Here is a 27,759-nt window from a genome sequence, read left to right on the forward strand (position 1 = left end):
AGACCCCCTAAAATGGTAAAAAGCCTGAGACAATTCACTGCTTTTTCTCTTAAAGCACTAAGAAACCAGTGCTGCTTGTTACTGCAAATTGTAAAACATGAATTTAGTAAAGTTACGAGATACTATCTTTCTAAAGAAATTTTTCAGCAGGGAATATTTATTAAAAGAGTTAAAATGATTAGCTAAAAGTTTTTAAGAATATGTATGTCTGAATCAGGTTAAAAAATTGCTTTCCTGAAACTGCACAAACCTAAAATAACTTCTGCTTCATGTACAGATCAGATGCAGTGCGTAGGCGTTTTCTGTCATGTGGTAACAAGCTGTTCTAGTGCAAAACAAAAAAAAAATTCGACTTAACTCTGGGAACAGCTTTAACTACACTGACTCTTTATTGTGTTGTGATATAAATATGAAATTATTCATTTTAGATTAAAACTAACGAGTGACTAACATATGCTGACTTTCAGGGCACATATTCTTTGAGAATACGTCACTTAGGGTCAGTAAATAACTGCACTTTATTAAAAAAAAAAAAAAAAAACGCAATTGACACAAATCTCACAACACAAGAACTCCTTCCCAACATATTTCAGGCAGGTCTACTATGTATTTTTCTACAAAAGTGTAAAGGGAAAGTTGAGGCAAGGTACATACCTACTTGCTGCTCACCATCACTAGCAAACTCTCTCAGTAAAGGTTTTTGGTTTTAGGAACAAAAGAGTAGGAGACGGGGGCTGTTTTCGTTCAGGAAGCAGTAAGGCACTGCACTTCAGAGTTCAGGCTCCAGAGTCCAACAAACTGGACTGGACTTCCAGCTCCATAATCTACTAGCTATAAAACTAGTAGATTAATCTTTCTAGGTCTCACTTTTCCAGTTCATTTAAGTAAAACCTTCAGTCTAAGATCTGGCAGAGTGTAAATAACCAATAAATATTCATCAGAAAACCAAAAAAGAAGAGAAGCACACGTTACAAGCAAGAAATTGTAGCATGGGAAAGGTACCAAGCCCTGGAACGCAAGGAAAAAAATTGGACGTAGGAAGAAGTTTAGAGCCTGAGACAAACTTCTCAAGGGTCACATGGGGCAGAACCCTCTGGTTGCCACAACCCTTCAGACACTATGCCTATCCCTATCCCTCATTTTTCAGCCTTCATCTCCCCTTGTCCTGCTCCTGTTTTCAACTCTTTCCCTCTCTGACCCCAATCCCCAGTCAGGGCTTAGAAGAGAGAAGTGCCTATTCCCCAGGTAGGTGGCAGGAAATCTCTTACACTATACTAGAAGAAAATAATATATCCTCCCGGTAGAACACTACGTACTAAGCACATATTCTCCTAGAAACGTTGTAAGAAGTGATTAAGATCTGCAGTAATATATCTCCTTATTAGGTTCATAAGTTAAAAAGGCAATAATGGGCTGATTGAAGGACCAACAGTCACCAAGTACAAGAAAACATATTCACATTCTGAATACCTGTCTTTTAAACAAAGCTTGAGTATGAAACCTGTTGGTAAGCTGGGAACATTTGGTAGGTGTATTTTCAAAATGAAAAGATTAATTCCAGACATCGAACAGTTTTCAAAAAAATACATATACTTACTGTAATTTTTATAGCTTTGTTTAACACATTTACCCATTCCACCAGGTCCTGCTGATCATTGGCTTGTAGGAAGTACTTCCTCATTCCTGCATTCATAACTGTTGACAGAAAAAAATAACACACCAAATATTGTACTTATTACCTCTAAATTTATGTTTGCAGTAGCTGAAAAACCTCGCTAGGTTCAACACCATGACTCTCGTGGATTTGACAAAACATATCAGACCACATATAATACAGCTTTTATCACACAATAACACAGGTAAAACTCTTATTTTGTTATGGCTATGGTTTTTATCAAATGGATACACCACAATACATTTAGTCAATCCCCTAATGATAGATGCTTAGGCTACTTCTAGTTTTTGAAATTATATAAAATATTACAATGAAACATCATACACATATATTTCTCCACACTTGGCTAGCATTTCTGGGGGATAAATTTCTTGACATAGATTGGCTGGGTCAAAGACAGCTGACGTTTAAACTTTTTATAGGTATTTCCAAATCATCTTTCCACAAAGTTGAATCTGTTCACATTCCTATCAACCACATACGCAAGGTTTATTTCATTGAATACCCCTCACCAGAACTGGTTATTAGCACCTGTGGATACCTCTAGTTTCTAGTTTTCAAAGGCTCTGTGGCATTGGGGCTGGCAGTCTGCAAACAATATTTCCTAGACCCCATCTGAGGCCATTCTCTGCCAATGGTAGGTACTGATGAGAGGCTGTAAGGTGGGAGAGGGGAGAAGGAAAGAGGAGACTATCCTTGATTCCTGCTGTTGCTGACCTCTCTCCAACAGCAGCACACAACTAGCTGCTATTAGGGGCCTTTTCCTGCCCCCTATGCCAGCCTTGCAGAGTCCCCTTGGATACCAATAGCTCCATAGTAGCTTCTACTCCGCTGCCCTAGGTTATAGTAATACTACTGTCTCTCCCCTTTTGTCTCCCTAGCCCTCCTTGAGTAGTAGTTACTTCACGCAGTTTCTAATTTCTGGGTTACTTCGGCATTCCCTTCGCATTCTTTCAGTCTTCCAAGATTTGGGTAACCAACTCCCTGGAACAAATCCCTTGGGTTTGAAATACCTAGTGTGGTGTTTTCCTGACTAATACTCTTTAACAACCTATTGGTAAATAATTGTAGCTTATCAAATTTTAATTTCTTTGGTTATTGAGATAAATTAGTTTTATAAGTTTATTAGCCATTTGCATTTATTTTGTGAGTTTTGTTTACTGTTTTTACCCACATTTCTCCTGAATTGTTCATTATTATAGAAACTTATATATTAATCTTTTCTGCTTTATTACCAATACTTTTCCCAGTGTCAGTTTTATTTTACTTTAACAGTAGTTTTGATCATACAGAAATATACTATGAATCTTTTCTGTAAATGTATCCAGATTTCATATCATCTAGAAAATCTCCCTAAGATTTATTTTTCTAGACCTTATGAATTTCCTTTATATTTTGAATCTTAATACATTTGGAACTTTTTTTTTTTTTTTTTTGAGACGGAGTCTTGCTCTGTCACCCAGGCTGGAGTGCTGTGGCCAGATCTCAGCTCACTGCAAGCTCCGCCTCCCGGGTTCACGCCATTCTCCTGCCTCAGCCTCCCGGGTAGCTGGGACTACAGGCACCCGCCACCTCGCCTGGCTACTTTTTTGTATTTTTTAGTAGAGATGGGGTTTCACCGTGTTAGCCAGAGTGGTCTCGATCTCCTGACCTCGTGATCCGCCCGTCTTGGCCTCCCAAAGTGCTGGGATTACAGGCTTGAGCCACCGCGCCCGGCCTACATTTGGAACTTTTATGCAATTTAGTTTATATATACCTCTTTAGGGACTATGTACTTTTATAAAGCAAAGCACATGCGCACATACAGCTGTCTATAAACCATCATAGTCCACTCTTGAATTAAAGCTATGTATTGTACACCACGTGCATTTATTTTTAAAAGCATAAATATTATTCCAGGAGCTAAGTACCTGAATAGTTATACTGTTGCAATTGTTCAAACATAAAAATAACTTCAGGCCGGGCGCGGTGGCTCAAGCCTGTAATCCCAGCACTTTGGGAGGCCAAGACGGGCGGATCACGAGGTCAGGAGATCGAAACCATCCTGGCTAACACAGTGAAACCCCGTCTCTACTAAAAAATACAAAAAACTAGCCGGACGAGGTGGCGAGCGCCTGTAGTCCCAGCTACTCGGGAGGCTGAGGCAGTAGAATGGCGTGAACCCGGGAGGCGGAGTTTGCAGTGAGCTGAGATCCGGCCACTGCACTCCAGTCTGGGCGACAGAGCGAGACTCTGCCTCAAAAAAAAAAAAAAAACTTCAAAACGCCTCCACCAAAATTTTAAAGGATACACTAGCACACAGTTGAATGTGGCTGAGAGAAGGGGAAATGCAAACTCTCAAGGAAAACACACAAGATTTTGAAATTGGGCCTGAGACCAAGACACTCTAAACTACAGCTTCCTTGAATTGAGATGAAGGTCTTAGAAAGGAAGTCAAAGCCTATCTTGCAAAGCACTACAAAACAACCAGTCTATAACTTTAAAGGAAATTTAACACACTGGAAATCTGTTCTTGTATATCTTTCTAGAGACTGGAAAAGTTATAATTGCCATAAACATATATTAAGATAAATCCATAATTCACTAGGATGCTATACCTATCAATAAATAACTTTTGTTTGTAATTTCTAGCCATCAGTAAGGCTTCCTTTTATACTCTTTTTTTTTCAGCTTAGGCTGAAGCAGAGTTCTCCTCATTCATAATGGTTTCTTCCCCTCAATGTTATTTTGGGCATCTGCCCAGAACATCTGAAGAGTTTAAAAATCTATGCACTTATTAATATACTATACTTGGTACACAGTAAATGCTTAATACATATACTTCTGAATAAATAATATTTATATAAGGATCTCTTTTAAGGGAAGGAAGAGATGTAAATATATATCTAAAAAAACACTCCTAGTATACCTTGCAATCTGAATAAAATCTCATGGACTTTAAGAATTACTTCATGACAAGATGTAGATATATAGGTATGATCTAGGAAAAAAAATCAGCCTGGAATCAGTCCAACCTGACTAGCTTATGCACTTACAAGCAATATCATCTTTCAAACATTACTTAATTTCTCTGAGCCTGATACTTCTCATCTGTGAAATGAGAATGCCACTCATTCCACCTCCTTAAGAGATGACGATCTTACATGTAAAGAAACTAACACAGTGCTTGGTACAGAATATTCTTCACTGCCATCATCTGGAGATTTCTAAGGAGTAAGGAAGCACTATAAAAAATGTAAAGCAGGGCACAGTGGCTCACGCCTATAATCCCATCACTTTAGGAGGCCAAGGCAGGCAAATCACTTGAGGTCAGGAGTTCGAGACAAGCCTGGCCAACATGGTGAAACCCTGTCTCTACTCAAAATACAAAAATTAGCCAGGCGTGGTGGTAGGCACCTGTAATCCCAGCTACTTGGGAGGCTAAGGCAGGAGAATCACTTGAGCCCAGGAGGTGGAGGTTGCAGTGAGCCAAGATTACACCACTGCACTCCAGGGGACAGAGTGAGGAGGCTCCATTTCAAAAGAAAAAAGAAAAAGGAAAGCAAGTGACTGACATGTGGTGTATTAGCAATATTGGTGGGGAGCGGAGAAAGAGAAAGAAAATCTTTGAACAATTAAAAAAAAAAAAACTTTGATACTGCTAAGTTACCATAAAAACCCTAAAGTAAGGGTTTCACTGTGAATAATAAATGCATCCCTAGAAGCTTGTATCCTTCCTATCTTTTCCACTTGAGTATTTCATTTCAAATCTTTATGATTAGAATGAATACATAAAATGGATAAAACTTGAAGCATAAACATTAGCTTAACTGCAAACAAAAATCATCTCACGACCTGAGATCAACTGGTTATGAATATATGGTTTTGGTTCAAGAGGTTCTAAGGTATTTTATCACACTCTTTGTCAATTTTCCCCATTCTGTTTTCTCTATTCTGTACTTTCCTCTGTCTTCTCAGTCTCTATCAGATGTTGGACTTCCTTGATTGCTTTTATCTCTTTTCCATTATCTATCTTTACCTCTGTTCTACTTTCAGATTTCTGTGCCTTTTTCTTTTGAGTTTTGCATTGTCTCATGTTCCTTCTCCTGTTTGATAATCCTCTCTCATCAAATGTCCAGTAATCCTGGGCTGTCTATTCATATTTTAAAAGAAAGTGCTAAAAAGACTGATGAAAAGCTCTCTTGGGTTGTTGTAGGGCTGCTGACTGTGGACCTCGCTAGTCAACTATGGCAACCTCTTCTAGTAGAAATGCCCAGATGTCAGTCAGTATCTATGGATCTTTTCTCTAGGGTATTCGGATCTTACTCACCTAAACCCGGCTGCCCCAATGCTCTAGGGTTGGGGTTGCATTGATTGTGCAGACTTTCATTTAATCTTCCTATTTTCAGTTTCATGCCTCATTCCTTTCGTTCTCTGGGACTAGTGCCCCTAAATATACAGCCTCACTGATTCTATTTGTGGAGACACCACACATCCCATTTCCTGCTGGAACAGGGGAAGGGTGTCTGCCTGATTGAGCTAGACGGAGGTAGGGAACACAGGTTGTTTCTGATATAGATATGCAAACTAAGTCCCTGTTTTTGGTCCTTCCTCACTGTTGCTTCCTCAGAAAATGTATCTCCTGTACCTAAGCCTATCTAGAATTGGGGTGAGGCAGAACACTTAAATGGTGAGCTTTACATTGGCCTCTTCCTCCACTCTGCTGAATTATCTACCATTCCTCTATCTACTTTCCAACTTTACATACTGAGGGTTACAGATACTCTGCTCCCTCCATCAAAAATGGCTTGCATGTTTCTTATTCTCACTGGTTTGGGACAATTTGAGATAAGACATGTTGCCACTTTGAATGAAAGTTGTGGTTCTATTTAGAAGTCACTGCTTCCCTCTCTAAAAGTAAGCATTTCATGCATCTTTACTCCCACTAGCAGTAGAGGACTAATAAACTATTGACTGACCAATGAATGACTAATCTTAATTTTTGACTCCAACTAAAATCACCCATTCTAAATACTCCAATAACTATGAATGTCAAGTCTGTTACTGTATATTACTATTTCGGTAAGTTTGGGATTTTAGAAAAAAAGGGTTGTCAAAAGTATGTGCATTATACATTCTAAAATACAAAGTTCTCAGTTATTTGACATGCAATACCCATTCATTTACAAGGCTCTGAGACACTTTCCTGCTTCGTAACCAAAATTATAATTAGTAATAAACATGTAACTTTAAAAAATAGCTTCACAGTGAGATAAAAGCATATAATTTAATTTAATCTTCCTATTTAATCTTCAAGGTAAGAGGATTACCTTGAGAGCCATGTTTCATCTTGCTCATATCAAGATGCTATTTCTAAGTACTGCCTAAAGAAACCTGTCCTTTTCAAGCAAAAGAGAGCAAAGAACTTCAATTCTACCCCCAAAAGCATCTCTCACTTTAATGTGAAATAGTCCCTTTTGATGTTAGTTGGCCACTCTAAATATTTGTTCCTTCAGTCACTAATGTCCACTAACATACTCTCTGAGAGGGATCAATTTTCCTAGCTTCAACTACCACTTCCTTTTTAACAGACCCCAAATTTCTCCATTCTTGACTTGAAAGCTCCATCCAGTCCTCAATTACTATCAACAGAACATTTCCATTTGGAAGTTCCCGACCATTTCAACTCCATAGCAAACATTTTACGTTATAGAGCCAGCTCTCCCTGACTTCCCATTTCTTTACCTGAAGCAAACTTCCCTGCCACCTCTCTCTTCCCTCTAATTCCCCCATATCCACCAAGCCCCTGCACTTTTCCTTCTTTTCACCCTTCCTCCTTCTCCCATTGCCACCACACTAACTCAGGACCTTACGTAAGTACAGTAGTTCAGAGGCCACTTACCCAGTCTACCTACATCAAAACTTTCCTATCCATACCAAAAAAAAAGAAACTCCTTCACCTTATGTCTGCTTTCAGATGCTCTCTTTCTCTTCTCCTTTTTTCAAAATAATAAAACCTATTGCTAGTCAAAACACAGCATCCTGGCTTCTGCCTGCCTTTTTACTCTCTAGCCACTTATCATACCCTCTAGCTTCAGTGTTGAGCTCCAGAGGCACCACGCTCTTCTCCCCACAATCCTCTGTGCATGTGGTCCTCCTGCCTTTTCTCTGCAGTGGTAAAGCATATAAGCAGGCTAGTTGGCCACCAGCATAAGCATCTCCTCCTCCAGGGAGGCTCCCCGACTCCTGAGCTCCCCAACAAAGATCTGAAGGTCGTTATTTGTGCTTAATAGATTGCATATCCCTCTATCTACAGGTTGTGACAACTGCAATAATAATTGCCTGGTATTTTTTATCTATGAGCCAACCAGCCTTAAGGGCAGCAATTGCTTCTTATTCATCTTACTGCCCCACTGCCAAGCACAGTGCCTGCCATATACTAAACATCTGCTGAGTAAGTTAATCCAATACCCTCAACTACTCCTATCCCAAACTGTACATTTCTCACTACCCACAAGCTAAAGACCAAATCCTTTTAATTATTTATATGTTTAATATAGAATAACATGACACAGAAAGTTTAAAATTACCTGAAATCTCACTGGAGGTGATCATTATAAATGCCAAAATAAGTTACATATGGGTAGAAGGAGGTGATTGTAACTAGGATGGCACACAGGAAAGAGGCTTCAGGGTTAGGGGAGGGCGAGCGCAAAATGTTATTTCCTTATCTGTATAGTGGTTACAAGGAAATTCACTTTAGAATAATTCATTCAGCCATAGGTTTTGTGTGGTTTTCTGCTACAGTTTTCTTTTACAATATGATACAATTATATCAGTCAATTTAAAATACATGTAACATGGCTACTTACCAAAACAGAACTCCGCCTTTGGCCTTAGCTTAGTAGCATCGCTAACCTAAAAAGAAAAATAGAGATGGGTTCCTCACTTCTTCATATCATCCTAAAACCAACCGTATATACTATGTAAACTTCCACATGTATGATTCCCCAATAATCATACACATTTAGTAAATAGACTTAAAATTAAACATGAAAGACAACTGAAAAAGAACAGCAAATTAAATACATAGGATGCAGTTCCCATGTACATACATGCAGTAAGCGGTACAAACACACATGCAGTAAGAGGTAGCAAATAATATTTCCAAATTCTCTTTGAACAAACTTGTTTTCTCTTCAAAGAAATGTCAGACAGAAGCTGAAAGTAAACCATTAGGCTTTATGTCATACACACAAGTATTTTTAGTTTAACATAATTTTCAAAATATCCTCAATGAATATTCTACAAGAACTATGCATTCTTCCCAAATAACGTATTTCTAAATTAGCTATGATTTTTAAGCAAAAGTGGGGATGGGTGAAGGGGAGACTGTGTATTTAAAGTCCATAAATCCAGGCATTTAATTGAATTAATCTTAATCTTAATAATTAAGATTAAGGCATTACTCTGCTATAAGGAGATCAAAATGGGGCTGGATCCTCTCTTGCACAGGAGAATACCCTAGGATAATGGGATCACTTTATTAAATGCAGCTAATGGTTCACTTTAGAAGATGAGGCAACCAGCTGCATTTGGTGGCTGCTATCCCTTTAAATAAAGTACCTCCCAGAAGCTCATTCACAACTATTGCCATGCTGTTGTCCGGTGACAGAACTTGTAATTGTAGCATCTGTTTTGTACCTTCAAAAGGAATTCTAAGTCTGGGATTCCTCACTGATCCCGACTACAAACTCACAGTTCTGAGTCACACAAAAGTTTGTTCCAGAAATAAATTTTTGGAATAAATTCTTTTTGGAAAAAAAGTGGTACATCCAAAGTAGAGTACAAACTGCACAATTTAAACTTCAGGAAGTGGGAGGACAAGATGAAAGTTATAGAACTGCACAGAAAAAAAAGCTTACAAATTAAAAGAAGAGCAATGGAGGAGGGGAAAGCAGCTGGCCAGTCACCCTACCTACTTTACTGAGCTAATACTTGACTTCAAGAAAGAGCTTCCACATAATATTTGTCATATGTAAATTTACATAACATGATTTTAACAGAAAAATGTTTCCGTCGCCAGGCTGGAGTGCAGTGGCCGATCTCAGCTCACTGCAAGCTCCGCCTCCTGGGTTCACGCCATTCTCCTGCCTCAGCCTCCCGAATAGCTGGGACTACAGGCGCCGGCCACCGCACCCAGCTAATTTTTTGTATTTTTAGTAGAGACGGGGTTTCACAGTATTAGCCAGGATGGTCTCGATATCCTGACCTCATGATCTGCCCGCCTCGGCCTCCCAAAGTGCTGGGATTACAGGCGTGAGCCACCGCGCCCGGCTGTTTCCTCTTAAATATGTAATCTTTATTGTCCAAGGGCTCTTTTCTTTTCCTTTTGGTCAATGAGAATGAATACCTCTGTTTAACACTAATATAAAGTATTTTATTTATGTAACATCTATCTTCTAAACAGAGGCACATTTGTAAATTTGTCTTCTGTTGAAGTGATCTACCTTTGCCAACAGATCTCAGTATATGCACAATAGTACCCATATTATCTAGTAATACTGTGTTGCTACCTTTTGCATCTCATATATAAGTAGTCAATAAGCGTTTACTGCTTTTATGTAAAACACACACACACACACAAACCCACAAGGCTAGCACCTCAGCATCTTTTAGTTCCCTAAACATTAATAGAAGAAAATAAGAAAAAAAGGTACCTGACAAACATAAAATCAAAATTTAAAAAAATAAAAGAATAGTATTGCAAAATTACCAGAAAAACAAAGAAGAAAATAGAAATGAAAAGAGACAAAGTGAAAAGAGGGTGGAAAATCATCCTTTCAACATGAAAATGGTCCATATTTTCCTCAAAATAAAACATTAAAAAACAAAGTATCAAAGACAATGGGATTTAAAAGTTGGAAACAGCCTAAACAAACATAATACAGACTTAGAAAAATCTCCAGACCTTCTCAGGATAGAATTTGTTTCACTGATTTCTCCCTTTCTGATGTTCGTATCCCTGATCATAAAAGTTAATGTTAACTTTTGCAATTTGCCACATCCTGTAAGTTAAAATCGTATTCTTCATAATTGTATCGATTTAAAGAATTTCCTAAACATAGTAATCAGGAACTGTTTCAGCATGATAGGAATCTGAACATCACTGTTAAAGGACATGGAAAGGATACTGCTGCTTCCATTCGTACTCTCATTCACAAGGATTTTAATTCACTCATGAATATAAGACAATGTACAAAGACTACCTTTGAAATGTAGGTAAGTTTAATGGCGCCAACACGTGATGATCCAGAAGGGAGGTTCTAGAAACAAATTATTAATGTATAATTAATATCCAATATTACGAATTCATTTTATAATGTTCCACGTGTACTTTTGAAAAGTTGAAAAACTCAATTTTTAATATCACATTTTACAAATGAACTTTTCTTCTGTTCAAGTTTTTATTAGGTCTGAAATCAAGTCCATAGCTTGGATAACAAAACTGAATCCTACTCTTTTCCTTCATCATGCATTCTATGACTAAAAGGCTATTTTTATCACTGGAGCTAAACCAATACTCTTTCTCATGAGCTTAAAAAGCCAAAAACAAGATCAGATTTTGTTCCCGAAAGCAAGGGGGAAATATTTAGAGGCACAAAACAAATATAATTGTAAGATACTTTAAAAACCTATACATATTCCTTTGTTCTATTAAAATTTCTTTATCAAATATCTGTTGACAAAAATGGACTGCATTTCCCCCCATTTAAATGGTTCACTGTTTGTTATACCATATTAATCTACATTGATACTTTTTTTTTCCAAAGAAAAAATGTTAGCTTCTCTTTACATCATATGCAGGGAATGTAGGCACTTTCACACACAGTATTTTCATTCTTCCCATAAGTTTTAGATGTGGTTTGCATCGTAAAAGAGCTAAAGGTAAACGAAGAGGGAGAATCATCTCTGGTTGAAGCTATCCAGAAAAACTGAAGTAATGAGCAACATTTAGGCTGGAGGTTAAGGAAAATTTTGAAACACAAAAAGCAGGGGAGAATATTCCAAGTAGAGAAAACGGATAAACCATGGCAAACAATTGAATATGCACAGCTCTGTACTAGAAAGAGAGGGTGGCTATGTTGGGCTATGATGTAGTGTCCTATAAGATTGTGGTACAAAATGGTGGTCTCAAAACTTGAACTGAGAACCTAATCATAGAGGACCTGCATAAAAAACAAAGCAGCAAAGAATTTATATTGTAGAGAATTTGAAGCCAACAAAGAAGGCTTATGAGCAGATCTGGAATCAAAATTATGCTTTAATTACTATCTAATAAACTGAATGGATTATAGAGGAGGAAGATGGAGGTAGGAAAACCAGACAAAAGAATCTGGGGAAAAGAAACAAAGAATATAAATTTCATTTATATGACAGAAGACTGATAAAAGACTGATAGAATATTTCAGAGGTAAAAATGAAAACATTAGATTTAGTTAATTTTGAAAATTATTTCTGCTGGAGATTAGAAAGCATCAACTATTCAACTGACTTTATAATAATGTACTTAAAAATAAAAAAAATCTATGGGCTTGTTCTAATGAATGATTAGGAGGTAACTGGAAGCCTAGACATTTCAAAGACTTAAGATTCCCAAACATGAACTGCTTACTGTTGACAGGGACAGATCTTTTCAAAACTTTCACACACATCTATATATTGTAAAATTCCATTAATTATGTTCTGCTTTAAACTATATACTATGTACAAGCTTCCAAATATAAATCATAAATAGTAAATAGGCATATAAAATAAAATTATAATTCATTAATGTATAACATTAAAAAGCTATTTGTATTCTTATGTATAACGTTTTATATTTATGGGTTTTTGGTTTTTAACTTTAAGGAAGGAAAAGAAATGTAAATATGTCTTCAAGAATCTCTAACTACTACCAAAGTGATTTTTTCAAAAACTGTTACCCTTCCATTTAAGGGTAATAATTTATTTCTTTTCCGTTTTTAATGAGCCTATTATTTTACCTGCTGAATAGAGCTCTAAGTCTTTGTGGAAGGAAGACAAATGAGAAACCAAAGCATGACACAAAGTGTCACAGTAATAGTAGTACACTACGGAGAAATGTAAGTAGCTGAAAGAAAAGCAATATTCAAAATACCCAGTTTCTATGGACTAGTATGATTACCATCAGGTTCGACTGGAAAAAAAAGAGATTCAAAATTTGTTACTTGACAATGAACAAGAAATAACAAACTAGTAGAACACTTAAGAAAAAAAGGGAAATAGGCCATTTGTTGATTATGAGTTCCAAAACTCATTTTGCCAAATACTCTTTCAAATCTCTTCAAATGCACTCCCTCGTACAACTTAATTATTTCATTCTCCATGATTACCAACCTCTGACAAAACACAGAAAGCCCCAAAATGATCCCTAATGAACACTAGAAAGAATTTTTAAACCCATGGTTAGTGGAAAAGGAAGCAGTGGTCAAGGGAAGAAGTGGCTCCCTGATAACAGATGAATCAAACTAATTTTCTTTCTTTACCAAGGTTATTATGATCAGTATCACCATGTTATTATACTTTGACATAAGCAACTAGATTGAACCATATGAAATTGCCATTTTTTTAGTAATTCAAAATGGTTGTGTATTAGGTATATTAGCAATTTCATATGGTTCAATCTAATTGCTTATGTCAAGATGTAATAACATGGTGATACTGATCATAATAACCTTGATAAAGAAAGAAAATAATATAATAATCTTAGCAAGACATTTTACTAAAGTTTTCAAGAGTAGCTATGTCTTGATTATTACGTTTAAAAGTGACACCAAGTTGGTACTAATGGCTAATACACTGGCTGGCAGAATCAAGATTTCCTAAGTTGGAAAGAAGATACAAAATCAATAAGAACAAACTAAAAAACATTTAAATTTTGCACTTAAAAAAAAAAAACTGACACTATGTCCAGAAAAGCCAATGCATTAATTCCGACATAGAGATATGGCTTTCAAAAGTTCATGTGGACAAGACCTAGCTGAGTGCAAACCTAGATGAGTGCTATAGCTAAAGTGATCTAGTCTCCAAACATGCCACAGGCTCTCTTGCTTTGATCTCTGCCCACACTATTCTTTGAGCACTGGAATACTCAACTTTTCCATCTCTTAGCCAATATTATATCCAAACTTCTAGGTCAGTTTCAAATGTTACCACTTCCATGAAGACTTCAACTCCTTCTACTAGCTGTATAACTTTCCTCTGAATTCCAAGTTCATGCTTTATTCAGGGTAATAAATATATTCTATTTTGTACTTAACTTCTTTTAGCTCTGTTAAATGGGTAGTACTGATAAAGGAAGAATGACAAGAAGAATCTATTACGTAGGAACATGGAAAAATAATCAAGGAGTTTCAAGTAAAATTCAGGTGAAACCATACATGTCAACCGGACCTAGTGATGAGACAGAAAAATCAGGGAGAGAAAATAGGCAGAACCGTGCAATGGCTCACATGGGTGAGATGTCCCTTACAACTCAAATTCTACGTAAATAAACATACACACATTAGTGTATCTGTATCTTGTCTAATCTAAAATTAGTATATAGTGAAGAATACTAGACTACTTATCAGGAGACCTAGTTCCTGCTCTGTGAAACAGAACAGAACCTTGTGTAAGTTGCTGCTCTTCCCTAGACCTTCCAGTCCTCACCCACATGAGAAGTCTACTGGACAAAAATCAGCTTAGAAGTCTGCTAGAGATTCATCCCTTGCTTTGCACATACTTCCTTGCAACATACCCATTTTTAACTTTTATACCAATTTTTATTTGAAGATAAAAAGTTCCAAAAGGCCGTGCACAGTGGCTCATGCCTGTAATCCCAGCACTTTAGGAGGCTGAGGGTGGAGGATCACCTGACGTCAGGAATTCAAGACCAGCCTGGTCAAGACGGCAAAACCCCCATCTCTACTAAAAATAACAAAAAATTAGCCGGGCGTGGTGGCTCACCCCTGTAGTCCCAGCTACTCGGGAGGCTGAGGCATGAGAATCACTTGAACCCGGGAGGTAGAGGCTGCAGTGAGTCAAAATCGTACCACTGCATTCCAGCCTGGGTGACAGAGTGAGAATCCATCTCAAAAAAAAAAAGTAGAGAAAGTTGAAAGTTTAAAACTACTTCACAGATGATATCTAATCTCAGGCCTCTTACAGATCTTAAGGCTGGGATTCCAATTTTTAAATTACAACATTTACCCCTATGTTTTGCAAGGCAACAATAAAATCAAAATGCATTTCAGTTCATGGATGGCATTACAATGACTGACTCAAATCTGACACTACAAAATAAAAGGACTACATATGCGCAAGAGCATCATGTGGTTAAGTCATTTATTTATTAAAAAAAACAGTCTCTATCTTAGATACAGCATCTTAAACCTAAATTTAATCTCACTAAAGGGACCCTGGTATTAAGCCTCCTTAATGCAAGAAAATTATCTGTTCCTGGTCTTTATTTTAGCTGTTGTTTGAAATACATGTTACAAAAACAGTATTTCTGATTTTTGGGACAGCTTCAATTGTTATTTTTTTCTGTGACTCAAGATCTAATTTTCTAAAACCTAATTTTCTACCAGAGAGAGCATTTCTCTCTCGAGGGAAAAATACAAAAGCATTAATTTTTATCAAATAAACTTAGTTTCACCTTCTGAAATTCAAACAAGACAGCAGAGGTCAGGAGTGCAGGGCAGAGAGGACAGTCAGTAGAAATAAATCTAAAAATATACCATTTAAGAAGACAAATACTAAAACCTGTATAGTATGTTACATACTTAAATACAACTTCCTATGCTTTTAAAAGATAATCCTTGGGACTTTACGAACCTGTGGATTATCCATGTACCACACGAAACTATCTTCTCTGGTATCCAGTATGAAGTACCTTCGAAGAAATTTCCCACTGTTTTCATTTTCTTCAATGTCTAAAAAACCACAAATGCGATTCTGACGATCCACATAAGGCATTGCTGAGCTTGAACATTACCCTGTAAAATAAAAACATTAACAGTAAGCTCCCTATGAAACAGAAAAGTATTTCTCATGGACTGCAAGCATAAAACGTGCTATGGTATAAGTCTGTTCAATGAGGGGGCAACTTGCCAACATGAGATAAGGCCAATTAAAATGAACACACACCAACATCCAAGTCACTGACAAAAATCACTTTTGAAATTAAGTTTATGAAGAGTGGTTACTAAATGTAACTATTCACTTTGATGGGGACAACGGAGAGCTACTCACCTCAGTTGAATAATTTCCTTACTTTTTCCCTAAAAAAACCCAGGTGAGCCAAAAAAAAATAGTTATCCAAATTTTAATTTCCTCACTTACAAATCGAGATAATCTATCCTTTAGATTTTAGAATAATCAAGATAATCTATCCTTTAGATTATTTTAGAATATTTTTAAATTCACAAAACAACAACAGTTAACATTTAGTGACCACCTGCTACATGCCAGGCTCTGTACCAGGTTCTTTTCCATATGTGATCTCTTTAATCTTCTAAACAATCCTAGGAGTAGGCATAATCATCCCCAGCAGATAAGGAACTTAACACAGAGGCGAAGTGATTTTCCAAAATTCCAAAACTAGTAGGCCCAGAGTCAAAGCCTGAATCCAGATTACTGCACTCTAGAGCTCTTATCTTATGCTCTATACCATCTTCTCTAAAAAAACCCCTGAATTGTTAAAACTTAGTTAATGTAGTAGAAAGAGAGATAAGCAGGTATGATGTGCCTCCTGGTGGAAGGCACAAACATCACCTATGAAGTGAACATAAAACAACAAGAAAAAATGTTTTTTAGATCCCCGCTATATCCAAATGCCAATCTACAGGAGATGCAGAACACAGAGGAACATACTAAACTGCACCAAAGGAATTCAATCAGCAAGAACCAGACTATAAGAAACAAAGGAAAAAAAAAATTTCTTTAGCAAATAAATTATTACAAGAAAAAAAAGAGAAAGACATTATAGATTAAAAGGGACTTAAAAGGTATGTCATATTCTGGTCCTAAAGCACTGCAACTTTTGTTGTACTGATTAAAGTTAAAAAACCGTTAGGTGCCAAGCACTGTTTCTCTAGAGACTACAGATATGTGATTCCTTCTTGATGTGATGCTTAGCCCAAATCTGCAACAGACAGCTGTTCCTATTCTGGTACTTCTATAGCTGGCACCATCACATCTTTTAGCAGGACGAATTTACATAAGTAGTTCTTTATTTAGAGGCTCAAGGTAAATTTAACTTACAGTGAAAATTCAATTACAATGTACACTGATACACTATGTATCGGCATCACTATTCCATGTGCAGTCAGAGAAATGATAAAATACACCAAAAAGTTTTAAATAAAACCATCCAATAAGTTGGTGTGTTGTTGTTATTGTTCTTATAAATCTGACTTTAAAAGGAAATAATTTCTTTAATAAATTCACCATAAGTTTGTAAAAAAAAAAAAAGTTTACAATGCAATCAAAGCTTGAAAAATCAATACTCTATATTACCATATACCACAGGTAAAAGCTATCAACTTGTCATGAGAAAAGACATATATCAGTGGAAAAGAATTTGAGCACAGAAATAAACCTATACATCTATAGTCAACTGATTTCAACAAGGGTGCTAATACCATTCAATGTAGGCGGGAAAAAAAGCCTCTTCAACAAATGGTGCTGGTACAACTGGATATCCACATGTAATGGAATGAAGCTGGAACCCCTACCTCACACCATATATAAAAATTAACTCAAAATGGATTAACAATTTAAAAGCTAAAACTAGAAAACTTTCAGAAGAAAGTATGGGGTAAATCTTATTTTGGAATTGGCAATGAATTCTTAGATATAATACCAAAAGCATGAGCAACAACAAAAATAAGATACATTGGACTTCATCAAATTTTTAGAACTTTTTTTGCATCAAAGGACTTCAAGAAAGTCAAAAGAAAATCTACAGGAGGAAAGAAAACATTTGCAAACTATGTATCTGACAAAGGTCTAATATCCAGAATATATAAATAACTTTCAGAACTCAAAAACTTCAGTCCAAGTTTAAAATGGGCAAATGACTCAAAGAGACATTTATCCAAAGAAGATAAACAAATCGCCAATGAGAACATTAAAAGATGCTCAATATCATTAGTCATTTTGGGAAATCCAAATAAAAACCACAATGAGATAAAACTTCACACCCACTAGGATGGCTATAATTAAAAGAGAGGAAAATAACAAATGTTGGCAAGGACATGGAGAAATTGGAACCCTCCTACATTGCTGGTGGGAATGTAAAATGGTATAACAGCTGTGTAAAACAGTTTGGCAGCTCTTCAAGAGTTAAACATAGAATTACCATATGACTCAGTACTACTACTCCTAGGTACACACACACCTCGTTTTACTGTGCTTCATTTTATTGCACTTCACATATATCGGGGTTTTTACAAATTGAAGGTTTGTGGCAACCCTGCAGCCTCAAAGTACTGGGCTCAAGAAATCCTCTTGCCTCAGCCTCCCAAATAGGTGGGAGGACTACAAGCATGTACCACCATGCCCAGCTAACTTTTTTATTTTTTGTAAAGACAGGATCTTACTATGCTGCCCAGGCTAGTCTCAAGCTCCTGGCCTCAAGCAATCCTCTTGCCTTGGCCTCTCAAAGTGCTGGGATTACAGGCATGAGCCACCATGCCCAGGCAAGTGTCTCACCTTAAACCAAAACCCAGAAATAACTAAGCTTAGTAAGTAAAGCATATCAAAAGCTGAGACAGATCAAAAGTGAGGTTTCTTGCACCAAACAGCCAAGTTATGAACACAAAGGTAAAGTTCCTGAAGGAAATTAAAAGTGCTACACAAGAATGGTAAGTGAAACAGCTTTATTGCTGATATGAAGAAAGCTTTAGTGATCTGGACAGAACATCAAATTAGCTACAGTATTACCCTCAAGTCAAAGCCTAACCCAAAGATAGGCTTTCTTCAGTTATTTGAAGGCTGAGAGAGGTGAGGAAGCTGTAGGAAAAAAAACTGGAAGCCAGCAGAGGTCGTTGGTTCATGAGTTTTAAAGAAAGAAGCCATCTCTTTACCATAAAAGTGCGAGGTGAAGCAGCAAGTGCTGATATAGAAGCTTCCATAAGTTGTCCAGGAAGATCTAGCTGAGATCAAGGAGATGGCTACACTAAAGAGATTTTCAATGTATGTGAAACTCTTCCATTGGAATGCAATCTAGGACTTTGACAGCTCTAGAGAAGTCAATGCCTGATTCAAGGCTTCAAGGGACAAGCTGACTCTTGTTAGGGGCTAATGCAGCTGCTGATTTTTTTTTTTTTTTTTTGAGACGGAGTCTCGCTCTGTCGCCCAGGCTGGAGTGCAGTGGCCAGATCTCAGCTCACTGCAAGCTCTGCCTCCCGGGTTCACGCCATTCTCCTGCCTCAGCCTCCCGAGTAGCTGGGACTACAGGCACCCGCCACCTCGCCCGGCTAGTTTTTTGTATTTTTTAGTAGAGACGGGGTTTCACCGTGTTAGCCAGGATGGTCTCGAACTCCTGACCTCGTGATCCGCCCATCTCGACCTCCCAAAGTGCTGGGATTACAGGCTTGAGCCACCGCGCCCGGCCAGCTGCTGATTTTAAGTTGAAGTCACTGCTCACTTACCATTCCGAAAATCCTAGAGCCCTCAAGAATTACACTAAATCTACTCTGCCTATGCTCTAGAAATGGAATAACAAAGTCTGGATGACAGCATACCTGTTTACGGCATGTTTTACTGCTTTTTTTTTGGCTGGGGGGCGGGGATGGAGTCTTGCTCTGTCGCCCAGGCTGGAGTGGTGGCACAATCTTGGCTCACTGCAACCTCCGCCTCCCAGGTTCAAGCAATTCTCCTGCCTCAGCCTCCCAAGTAAATGGGATTAACAGGTACGTGCCACCATGCCTGGCTAATTTTTGTATTTTTAGTAGAGACAGGGTTTCACCACGTTGGCCAGGCTGGTCTCGAACTCCTGACCTCAGGTGATCCGCCCACCCTGGCCTCCCAAAGTGCTGGAATTACAGGTATGAGCCACGGCACCCGGTCACTGAATATTTTAAGCCCACTGTTGAGACTTACTCCTCAGAAGATTCCTTTCCAAATATCACTGCTTACTGACAATACACGTGGTCACCCAAGAGCTCTGATGAAAATGTACAAGGTGATTAATGTTGTTTTCACGCCTGTTAACACGACATCCATTCTGCAGCTCATGGATCAAAGAGTAATTTCAACTTTCAAGTCTTATTATTTCAGAAACACATTTTGTGATATGAGATATACATTTGTGATTTGAAATATAGCTGCCATAGGTAGTGATTCCTCTGACAGATTTAGGCAAAGTAAATTGAAAATCTTCTGGAGAGGATTCATCATTCTAGATGCCGTTCAGAACATTCATGATTCACAGGAGGAAGTCCAAATATCAACATTAACAAGGCTTTGAAAGAAGTTGATTCCAACCCTCATGAATTACTTGGAAGGGTTCAAGACTTCAGTGGAGGAAGTAACTACAGATATGACAGAAATAGCAAAAGGACTAGAATTAGAAGAGGAGCCTGAAAATGTGACTAAATTACCGTAATCTCATGCTAAAACTTGAACAGATGAGGAGTTGCTTCCATGGACGAGCAAAAAAAGTGGTTTCTTAAAATCACACAGCCATCCCTACCTTCAGCAACCACTACCCTAAACAGTCAGCAGTCATCAACATTGAGGTACAACTCTCCACCAGGAAAAAATTACAACTCATTTGAAGAGGCTCAGATGACTGTTAGCATTTTTAAGCAATAAAATATTTTCAAATTATAGTATGTACATTTTTTAGACATAATGCTATAGCACACTTAATAATAGTGTAAACATAGTTTTTGTATGCACTGGGAAACCAAAAAATTAGTGTGATTGATTCTATTGCAACATTTATCTTATTGCCATGGACTGGAACTGAACCCACAATATCTCTGAGATTTGCCTACAGATATTCAGAATTGAACACAGGTAGGCAAATAAACCCTTGTATATGAAATGTTCATAGCAGCACTATTCACAAATAGCCAAAAGGTGGAAACAATCCCAACATCCATCAGGGGGTGAATGGATGAATAAAATGTGGCATATGCATACAATGGAATATTTTTCAGACATAAAAAGAAATGAAGTACTGATACATTATACAGCCTACATAAACCTCGGAAAGATGCTAAATGAAAAAAGCCAGCAACAAAAAGGTACATGTTGTATGATTCTATTTATATGAAAGATCCTAAATAGATAAATCCAGAGCGACAAAGAGTAGATTGGTGGTTGCCAGAGGCTGAATAAAGTGGGAAATGCAGAAAAGCTGCTTAATAGGTGATGAAAATGTTTTGACAGTAGATACAGGTGGTAGTTGCACAACACTGACACTGTGAAAGTATGACATGTCACTGGGTTGCACACACTAAAATGGGTAATCTTATGCTAATTTCACCTCGACTAAAAAAATAAAAATAAAGGATGCTGTCATGTTACTTACTAGGCAGCTTCTACAATGACTGCCCCAATACAATTTATCCTATTTCTTAGTTTAAAAGAATAAAGCAGATAAATTAGCTACTTGAAAAAAACTCAGTGTCTTAGAATGCTCACTCTAGAAGTCAGCTGTCATATAGGAAATCTGACTGCCTTCAGACTGCCCTGTTGTGGGAAAGCCAACTAATCCCATAAAGAAGCTGTGTAGAGAGAGGTGACGAGCCCACACCCAGCTGTTCCAGCAGTCAGTGAAGAGGCTATATTGATCATCCAACTCAGTCAAGCCTTCAGATGACTCTCATTCCAGCTGCCATTTGACTGCAACTACGAGAGAGAAAGACCCCCAAGAGGGAACTGCCCAAATGAGCTCCTTCAACCCAGAGAACAGTGAAAAATAATGAACTGTTATTTTAGGCTACAGAAAAGCCCTCAGGCATATACCATATAAATATAATATACAGAACATTCAAGGAATTTTATAAACAAATGTCAGAATTTTCATTGGTTTTTAGTGCTATAGATGAAATTATTACCTGAATAGCCATTTGAAAATTAAAATACACTTTTAAATAAAATATGGGTAAAAGAAGAAATCAAAAGGGAAATCAGAAAACATTCTTAACTAAATGAAAATTTTTAAAAGTCAAAATTTGTAGTATGCAGCTAAAGGTGATTTTAAAGGAAAATTTATAGTCTTAAGATGTTTTTATTAGAAAAGGTCTAAAATCAATGACATAAACTCCACCTTAAAAAAGCTAGAAAAAGGTAAAGTAAACCCAAAATACAAAGGGAATAATAGATATCAGAAAAGAAACTAATAAAACTGAAAACAAACAATGAAGAAAATTAAAACCAAAGGCTGTTTCTTTGAAAAGATCAAATTGATAAATCTATAGCTATGTGAACCAAGTGAAAGACAGAAAGCAAATCACCAATACTAGGAAGTACAGAGGGGTTATCACTACACACCCTGTAGATATTAAGTGGGTATTAAGAATTCATGCAAACAAATTTGACAATTTAGAAGTAAACAAATTATTTGAAAAAACACAATTTTGAAAAAACTGACACAAGATGAAAAAGAAAATCTAAAGTACCTATTTCCACTAAAGCAAATGAATTCATTACTAAAACCCCAAAAAGAAAAGTCCAAGCCTAGAATAGTTTATATGTGAATTCTACCAATCCCTTAAGGAAAAAAATAACACCAATCTTTTACAGATTCTTCTAGTAAACAGGAGGAGAGAACAGTTAATTTTCAACCAAGGTGCCAAGGCAATTTTGTAGAGAAAGGACAGTCTTTTCAACAAACAAGACTGGAATAATTGACTATGAGGAAAAAAACTAACTCTAAATCGATCACTGATCCAATGCAAAAGCTAAAATGATAAAGCTTCTAGAACAAAATATAGGACAAAGTCTTCAGGATCTTAAGGGGAGACAAATATTTCTTAGATAAGACACAAAAAGCCTGAATCATGTAATAGTTGATATATTTGAAACGTAACCAAACTTTAAAATTGGTCTTCAAAAGGCACCATAAAGAAATGAAAAGACAAGCCACCAAATGAGGAAAATATTCAATATATATGTATCTAGACAACAAATGATACCCTAGAACAGGCAGGTAATTATTACAATTCAAAAAGACAACTAAATAAGAAAATGGTCAAAAAACTTGGAACACATAAGTTGACAAAGAAGATATAAAAATAGTAAATAAACACATAAATAGATGCCTACCATAATTATTCAGGAAAGTGACTGCAAATAAAAACCACAAGATACTATAACATACCAACTAAAATGTCTATGACAAACAAACAAAAAAAACCCTGACAACACTAAATGCTGTCAAAGATGTGGAATAAAGTAACTATCATACATTGCTGGTGGGAATGCAAAATGACATAGCAACTTTGGAAAACAGTTTGGCAGTTTTTATAATCAAACATATCCATACAACCCAGCAAACCCGCTCCTAGGTATTTATCCAAATGAACTGAAGGCTTATGTTCACATCAAATGTTGGATACAAATGTTTATAGCAGTATTAGTCATAATTGGCAAAAAAAAAAAAAATAAGAACAACCCAAATGTCCTTCAACTGGTGTATGAATAAACAAACCATGGTGCATCCAATACAATAAAATATTACTTGGCAAAATAAAGGGACAAATTATTGATACATGAGCAACTAATAAATCTCAACTGTATCTTGGTATATGAAAGAAGCCAGATCAAAAAGATATGGGACATGGAACAAATCAATAGAGATGGAATACTGCTTTACAGTAAAAAGGAACTAATGACAGATCCAACAACATGAATGAATCTCAAAATGATAATACTAAGCAGAAAAAAGGCCAGAAATAGGCCGGGCACAGTGGCTCATGCCTATAATCCCAACACTTTGGGAGGCCAAAGCAGGTGATCACCTGAGGTCAGGAGTTCAAGACCAACGTGCCAACATGGAGAAACCGCGTCTCTACCAAAAATACAAAATTAGCCGGGCATGGTGATGCATGCTCTAATCCCAGCTACTCAGGAGGCTGAGGCAGGAGAATTGCTTGAACCCAGGAGGCGGAGGTTGCAGTGAGCCTAGATCGCACCATTGCACTCCAGCCTGGGCGACAAGAGCAAAACTCAGTCTCAAAAAAAAAAAAAAAAAAAAAAAAGCCAGACACAAAAGGATATGGCCTTCTATAATAGTTCTGTTTCCTAACAACATTTCATCTAGTGGTTTTAGTGTTATTTATTTTATATAATTTATGTATTTTATATATATATTTATATATATTTTATATAATTTATAGAAATAATTATATTTCTATAAAATTCTGGAAACTGCAAACCAATCTATAGGGATGGAATCCAGATCAGTAGTAGTTGCTTGGAGCGGAGGGTGAAGGAAAGGACTGTAAGTGGCATGAGGATACTTCTCAGAGTTATGGAAATGTTCTGTATCTTAATGTGATTGTAGACATGGTCAAAACTCATCAAATTATACATTTTAAACAGATGCAGTTTATTGAATGTAACTTCAAGAGGTTAATTAAAAACCCAGTACCAATTTAAAAAAAAAAATTTTTTTTGTGATAGGGTATCACTCTGTTGCCCAGACTGTAGTGCAGTTGCGTGATCTCGGCTCACTGCAACCTCCACCTCACAGGCTCAAGCAATTCTCACGCCTCAGCCTCCCAAGTAGCTAAGATTATAGACACCACGCCACTCCCGCCCGGCTAATTTTTGTATTTTTTGTAGAGACAGGGTTTCACCATGTTGGCCAGGCTGGTATCTAACTTCTGACCTCAGATGATCCACCCGCCTTGGCCTCCCACAGTGCTGGGAATACAGGTGTGAGCCACCACACCTGGCCCAGTAACAATTTTAAAAACTCATTTATAAATGACTACAGATAAAGTTTTTTAAAAGCTTTCCATGGCAAAAACCTGATAAGCAAAGTCAAAGCCAGTAGAAAATATTTGCAACTTATATCACAGACTAGGCTAGTCTGTGATATAGATATATCACTAGACTAGGCTAGTCTCCCTAACATTTAAAGAGCTTGCAAAAAATGTCAAGGGAAACATATCAAACGTTCAACAGAAAAATGAGTAAAAGACATGAACATTGTACCAAAAAAGATATAAAAATGGCCCTTAAAATATATGACAAGGTATTCAGTATTACTCATAATAGGAGAAAGACAAAAAACCATACCAAGATGTAGCCATTGCCAATGACATCGCAAGAATATGAAGAACACAAGAAACTATCACAGGGATTCAAATAGCAAAATCTACATGGTAAGAAATGGCTCAGGAAAGATAACTGGTTTCTTTAAAATTAAATTCAAAAGTAGGAGAAGAAAAGGAACTAGAGGAGAAACCTATGAATTTAAAAATACTTTAAAAGACTTCTGGACCAATCATGACATGTGGATTTTATTTAAATCCGGTTTCTTAAAAAAAAAAAAAAAAAAAAAAACTGATACATTCAAGAAAATCGGAAATTTGAATATTGTCTGATGATATTAAGAAAACAGACACATTATTTTTATAATGGTATTGTGATTGTTACCAAAAAAAGAAGGAGTCCTTTTCATTTAGAGATACTTACTGATATAAAATAAAATGTTATTTATCTGGGGCCAGGCATGGTGGCTCACAATTGTAATCCCAGCACTTCGGGAGGCAGAGGTGGGAGGATTGCATGAGCTCAGAAGTTCAAGCCTACAATATGACGAGACATTATCTCCACCAAAAGAAAAAAAATTAGCCAGGCATAGTGGTGGGTGCCTGCAGTCCCAGCTACTTGGGAGGCTGAGGTGGGATAATCGCTTCAGCCCAGGAGATTGAGGCTGCAGTAAGCTATGACTGTGACACTGTACTCCAGCCTGGGCAACAGAACAAGACCCTGTCTCAAAAAAACAAACAAACAAAGAAAAAAACAGAAAGAAAGAAAGAAAGAAAAGAAAAAAGAAAGAAAGAAAAGAAGAAAATGTTATCTGGGATTTGTTTCAAAATAATTTGAGAGAAGGGAATAAAGAGAAGAGACACTGGTAGCTGGGTTGGTAGTTGCTGGGGCTAAATGATGGTGTTCACGGGATTGGTTACACTATTCTATTTTTGTGGATGTTCACAAATCTCCATAATAGAAGTTTTTTAAATCTATACTACACAGATATACCATTTCTCATCTATTAGACTGGCAAAAATTCAAAAGCTTGACAACACACTATACTGATGAGGCTGTAGGAAAACAGAAACTTACATTGCTGGCAAGAAGGCAAAATGGTAAAACCCTATTGGGTGAATCTGGTACTATTTAACAAAATCATATATACTGTTATCCTATGATCCAGCATTCCTACTTGGTACTGTAATGTGAAACATTTTAGGTATGATAAGACTTCCAGATCATTATAATGTACATTATTGGATAATGTAAATACATTGATATGATTAATTATATTTAAAATAAAAGAAAATATTTATTTGTTATTAGAAACCAAGACTTTCACAGTGAGAGAAAAGAGGTACAAACACAAAAGAGAAGAACAAACTGTGTACAATATGTCTGAACTAGAAATACTATGAACTACATAATTTCTGAAGATATGATAGTAACAGAAAATCACCACTTTGTAATCCCAATGTCTCACTGATTTACACAAGCATCTTCAACGAGCACTAAAACCAGTAGATGAAATGCGATTAGGAAACAGAATATTCACAGTCTCAAAATATCATCCCACAGTTTTGTCACTAATTGCAAACAGGAAATATATCTTTACACTGGAGAGATCTTATAGCCCCCACCTTTACCAAATAACTTGGTATCTATTGGATCTAGAAGCTAGGTACTAATGGATACCATTTCTCTCTAAACAAACCAAGTATAGTATGATTCCACTGACAAGAAATATCCAGAATGGGCAAATCTATAAAGATAGAAGGCAGATTGCTAGTTGCCTAGGTACAGAAGAAATTAGTTGTTGTCTAAGGATGAGAGGGTACAGGGTTTCTTCGGGGGAGATACAAATATTCTAAAATTGATTGTGGTGTTATCCACATAACTGTGAATGTACTAAATCATACATTTTAAATAAGTGAATTATATGTTGTGAATTATATCTCAATAAAGCTTTTTTTTTTAAAAAAAAAAAAAAAAGAAACAATTACAATTGTATTTCATTCTAGAGTACATTAGAAACCCTAAGGACTATTTCATCTCCCAGACCTCTATTGTTGGAGTATCCCTGAGAGTGGTCTGTGGATCTCTTTCCTATATATACTCAGTGTCTTGGTGAACTTACTCATTCTCACAGGTCTAAATATTGATGACTTCCAGACTGTTATCTCCAGCTTTGAACACTGTTGACCTCCAGACCCATGTATACAACTGCCTATTCTACGGTTCCACTTATCTAACAAGCCATCTCAAACTTAAACTGAGCTCCAGATATTCCCCTCAGAAATCTGATCCAGCCTTCCCTAGCTCAGTAAAGGGCCACTCCCTTCTTCCAGTTGTTCAGGTAAAATACCTTGAAGTCATACTTAAGTTTTTCTTACCCTGTGGTAGTCTGTTCTTGCATTGCTATAAAGAACTACCTGGGTAATTTATAAAGAAAAGAGGTTTAATTAGCTCACAGTTCCACAGTCTGTACAGGAGGCATGACTGGGGCGGCCTTAAGAAACTTACAATCATGGTGGAAGGTGAAGAGGGAGGAGTTACCTCTTATATGGCAGGAGCAAGAGGAAGAAAGAGAGCAGAGAGAGGTACACACTTTTAAACAACCAGATCTCAGGAGAACTTCCTCACTATCATGGGAACAGCAAGTAGGGATGTCTGTCCTGTGATCCAATCGCCTCCCACCAGGCCCCTCCCCCAACACTGCGGATTACAATCTGACAGGAGATTTGGGTGGGGACACAAATCCAAACCATATCCTATCCTATGTCCAATCCATCAGCAAATCCTGTCATCTCCATCTT

The 27,759-nt window shown here is 37.0% G+C and overlaps 1 protein-coding gene across 2 annotated transcripts in view; it reads right to left on the minus strand.

The window, feature by feature from the left end:
- PLEKHA1 (pleckstrin homology domain containing A1) overlaps positions 1 to 27,759 on the minus strand; it is a 58,093-nt gene that overhangs the window by 24,452 nt on the left and 5,882 nt on the right. For both annotated transcript variants that reach the window (XM_023224323.3, XM_023224324.2), the window contains exons 2-5: positions 15,554 to 15,714; positions 10,924 to 10,980; positions 8,527 to 8,572; positions 1,598 to 1,695 (exon numbers count right to left, since the gene is read on the minus strand). In XM_023224323.3, the coding sequence (XP_023080091.1) occupies positions 1,598 to 1,695; positions 8,527 to 8,572; positions 10,924 to 10,980; positions 15,554 to 15,694 (342 nt within the window). In that variant the 5' untranslated portion in view covers positions 15,695 to 15,714. The remainder of the gene's footprint in view (positions 1 to 1,597; positions 1,696 to 8,526; positions 8,573 to 10,923; positions 10,981 to 15,553; positions 15,715 to 27,759) is intronic.

The sequence above is a fragment of the Piliocolobus tephrosceles genome, chromosome 9 (genome assembly GCF_002776525.5).
Source record: "Piliocolobus tephrosceles isolate RC106 chromosome 9, ASM277652v3, whole genome shotgun sequence".
NCBI lineage: Eukaryota > Metazoa > Chordata > Mammalia > Primates > Cercopithecidae > Piliocolobus > Piliocolobus tephrosceles.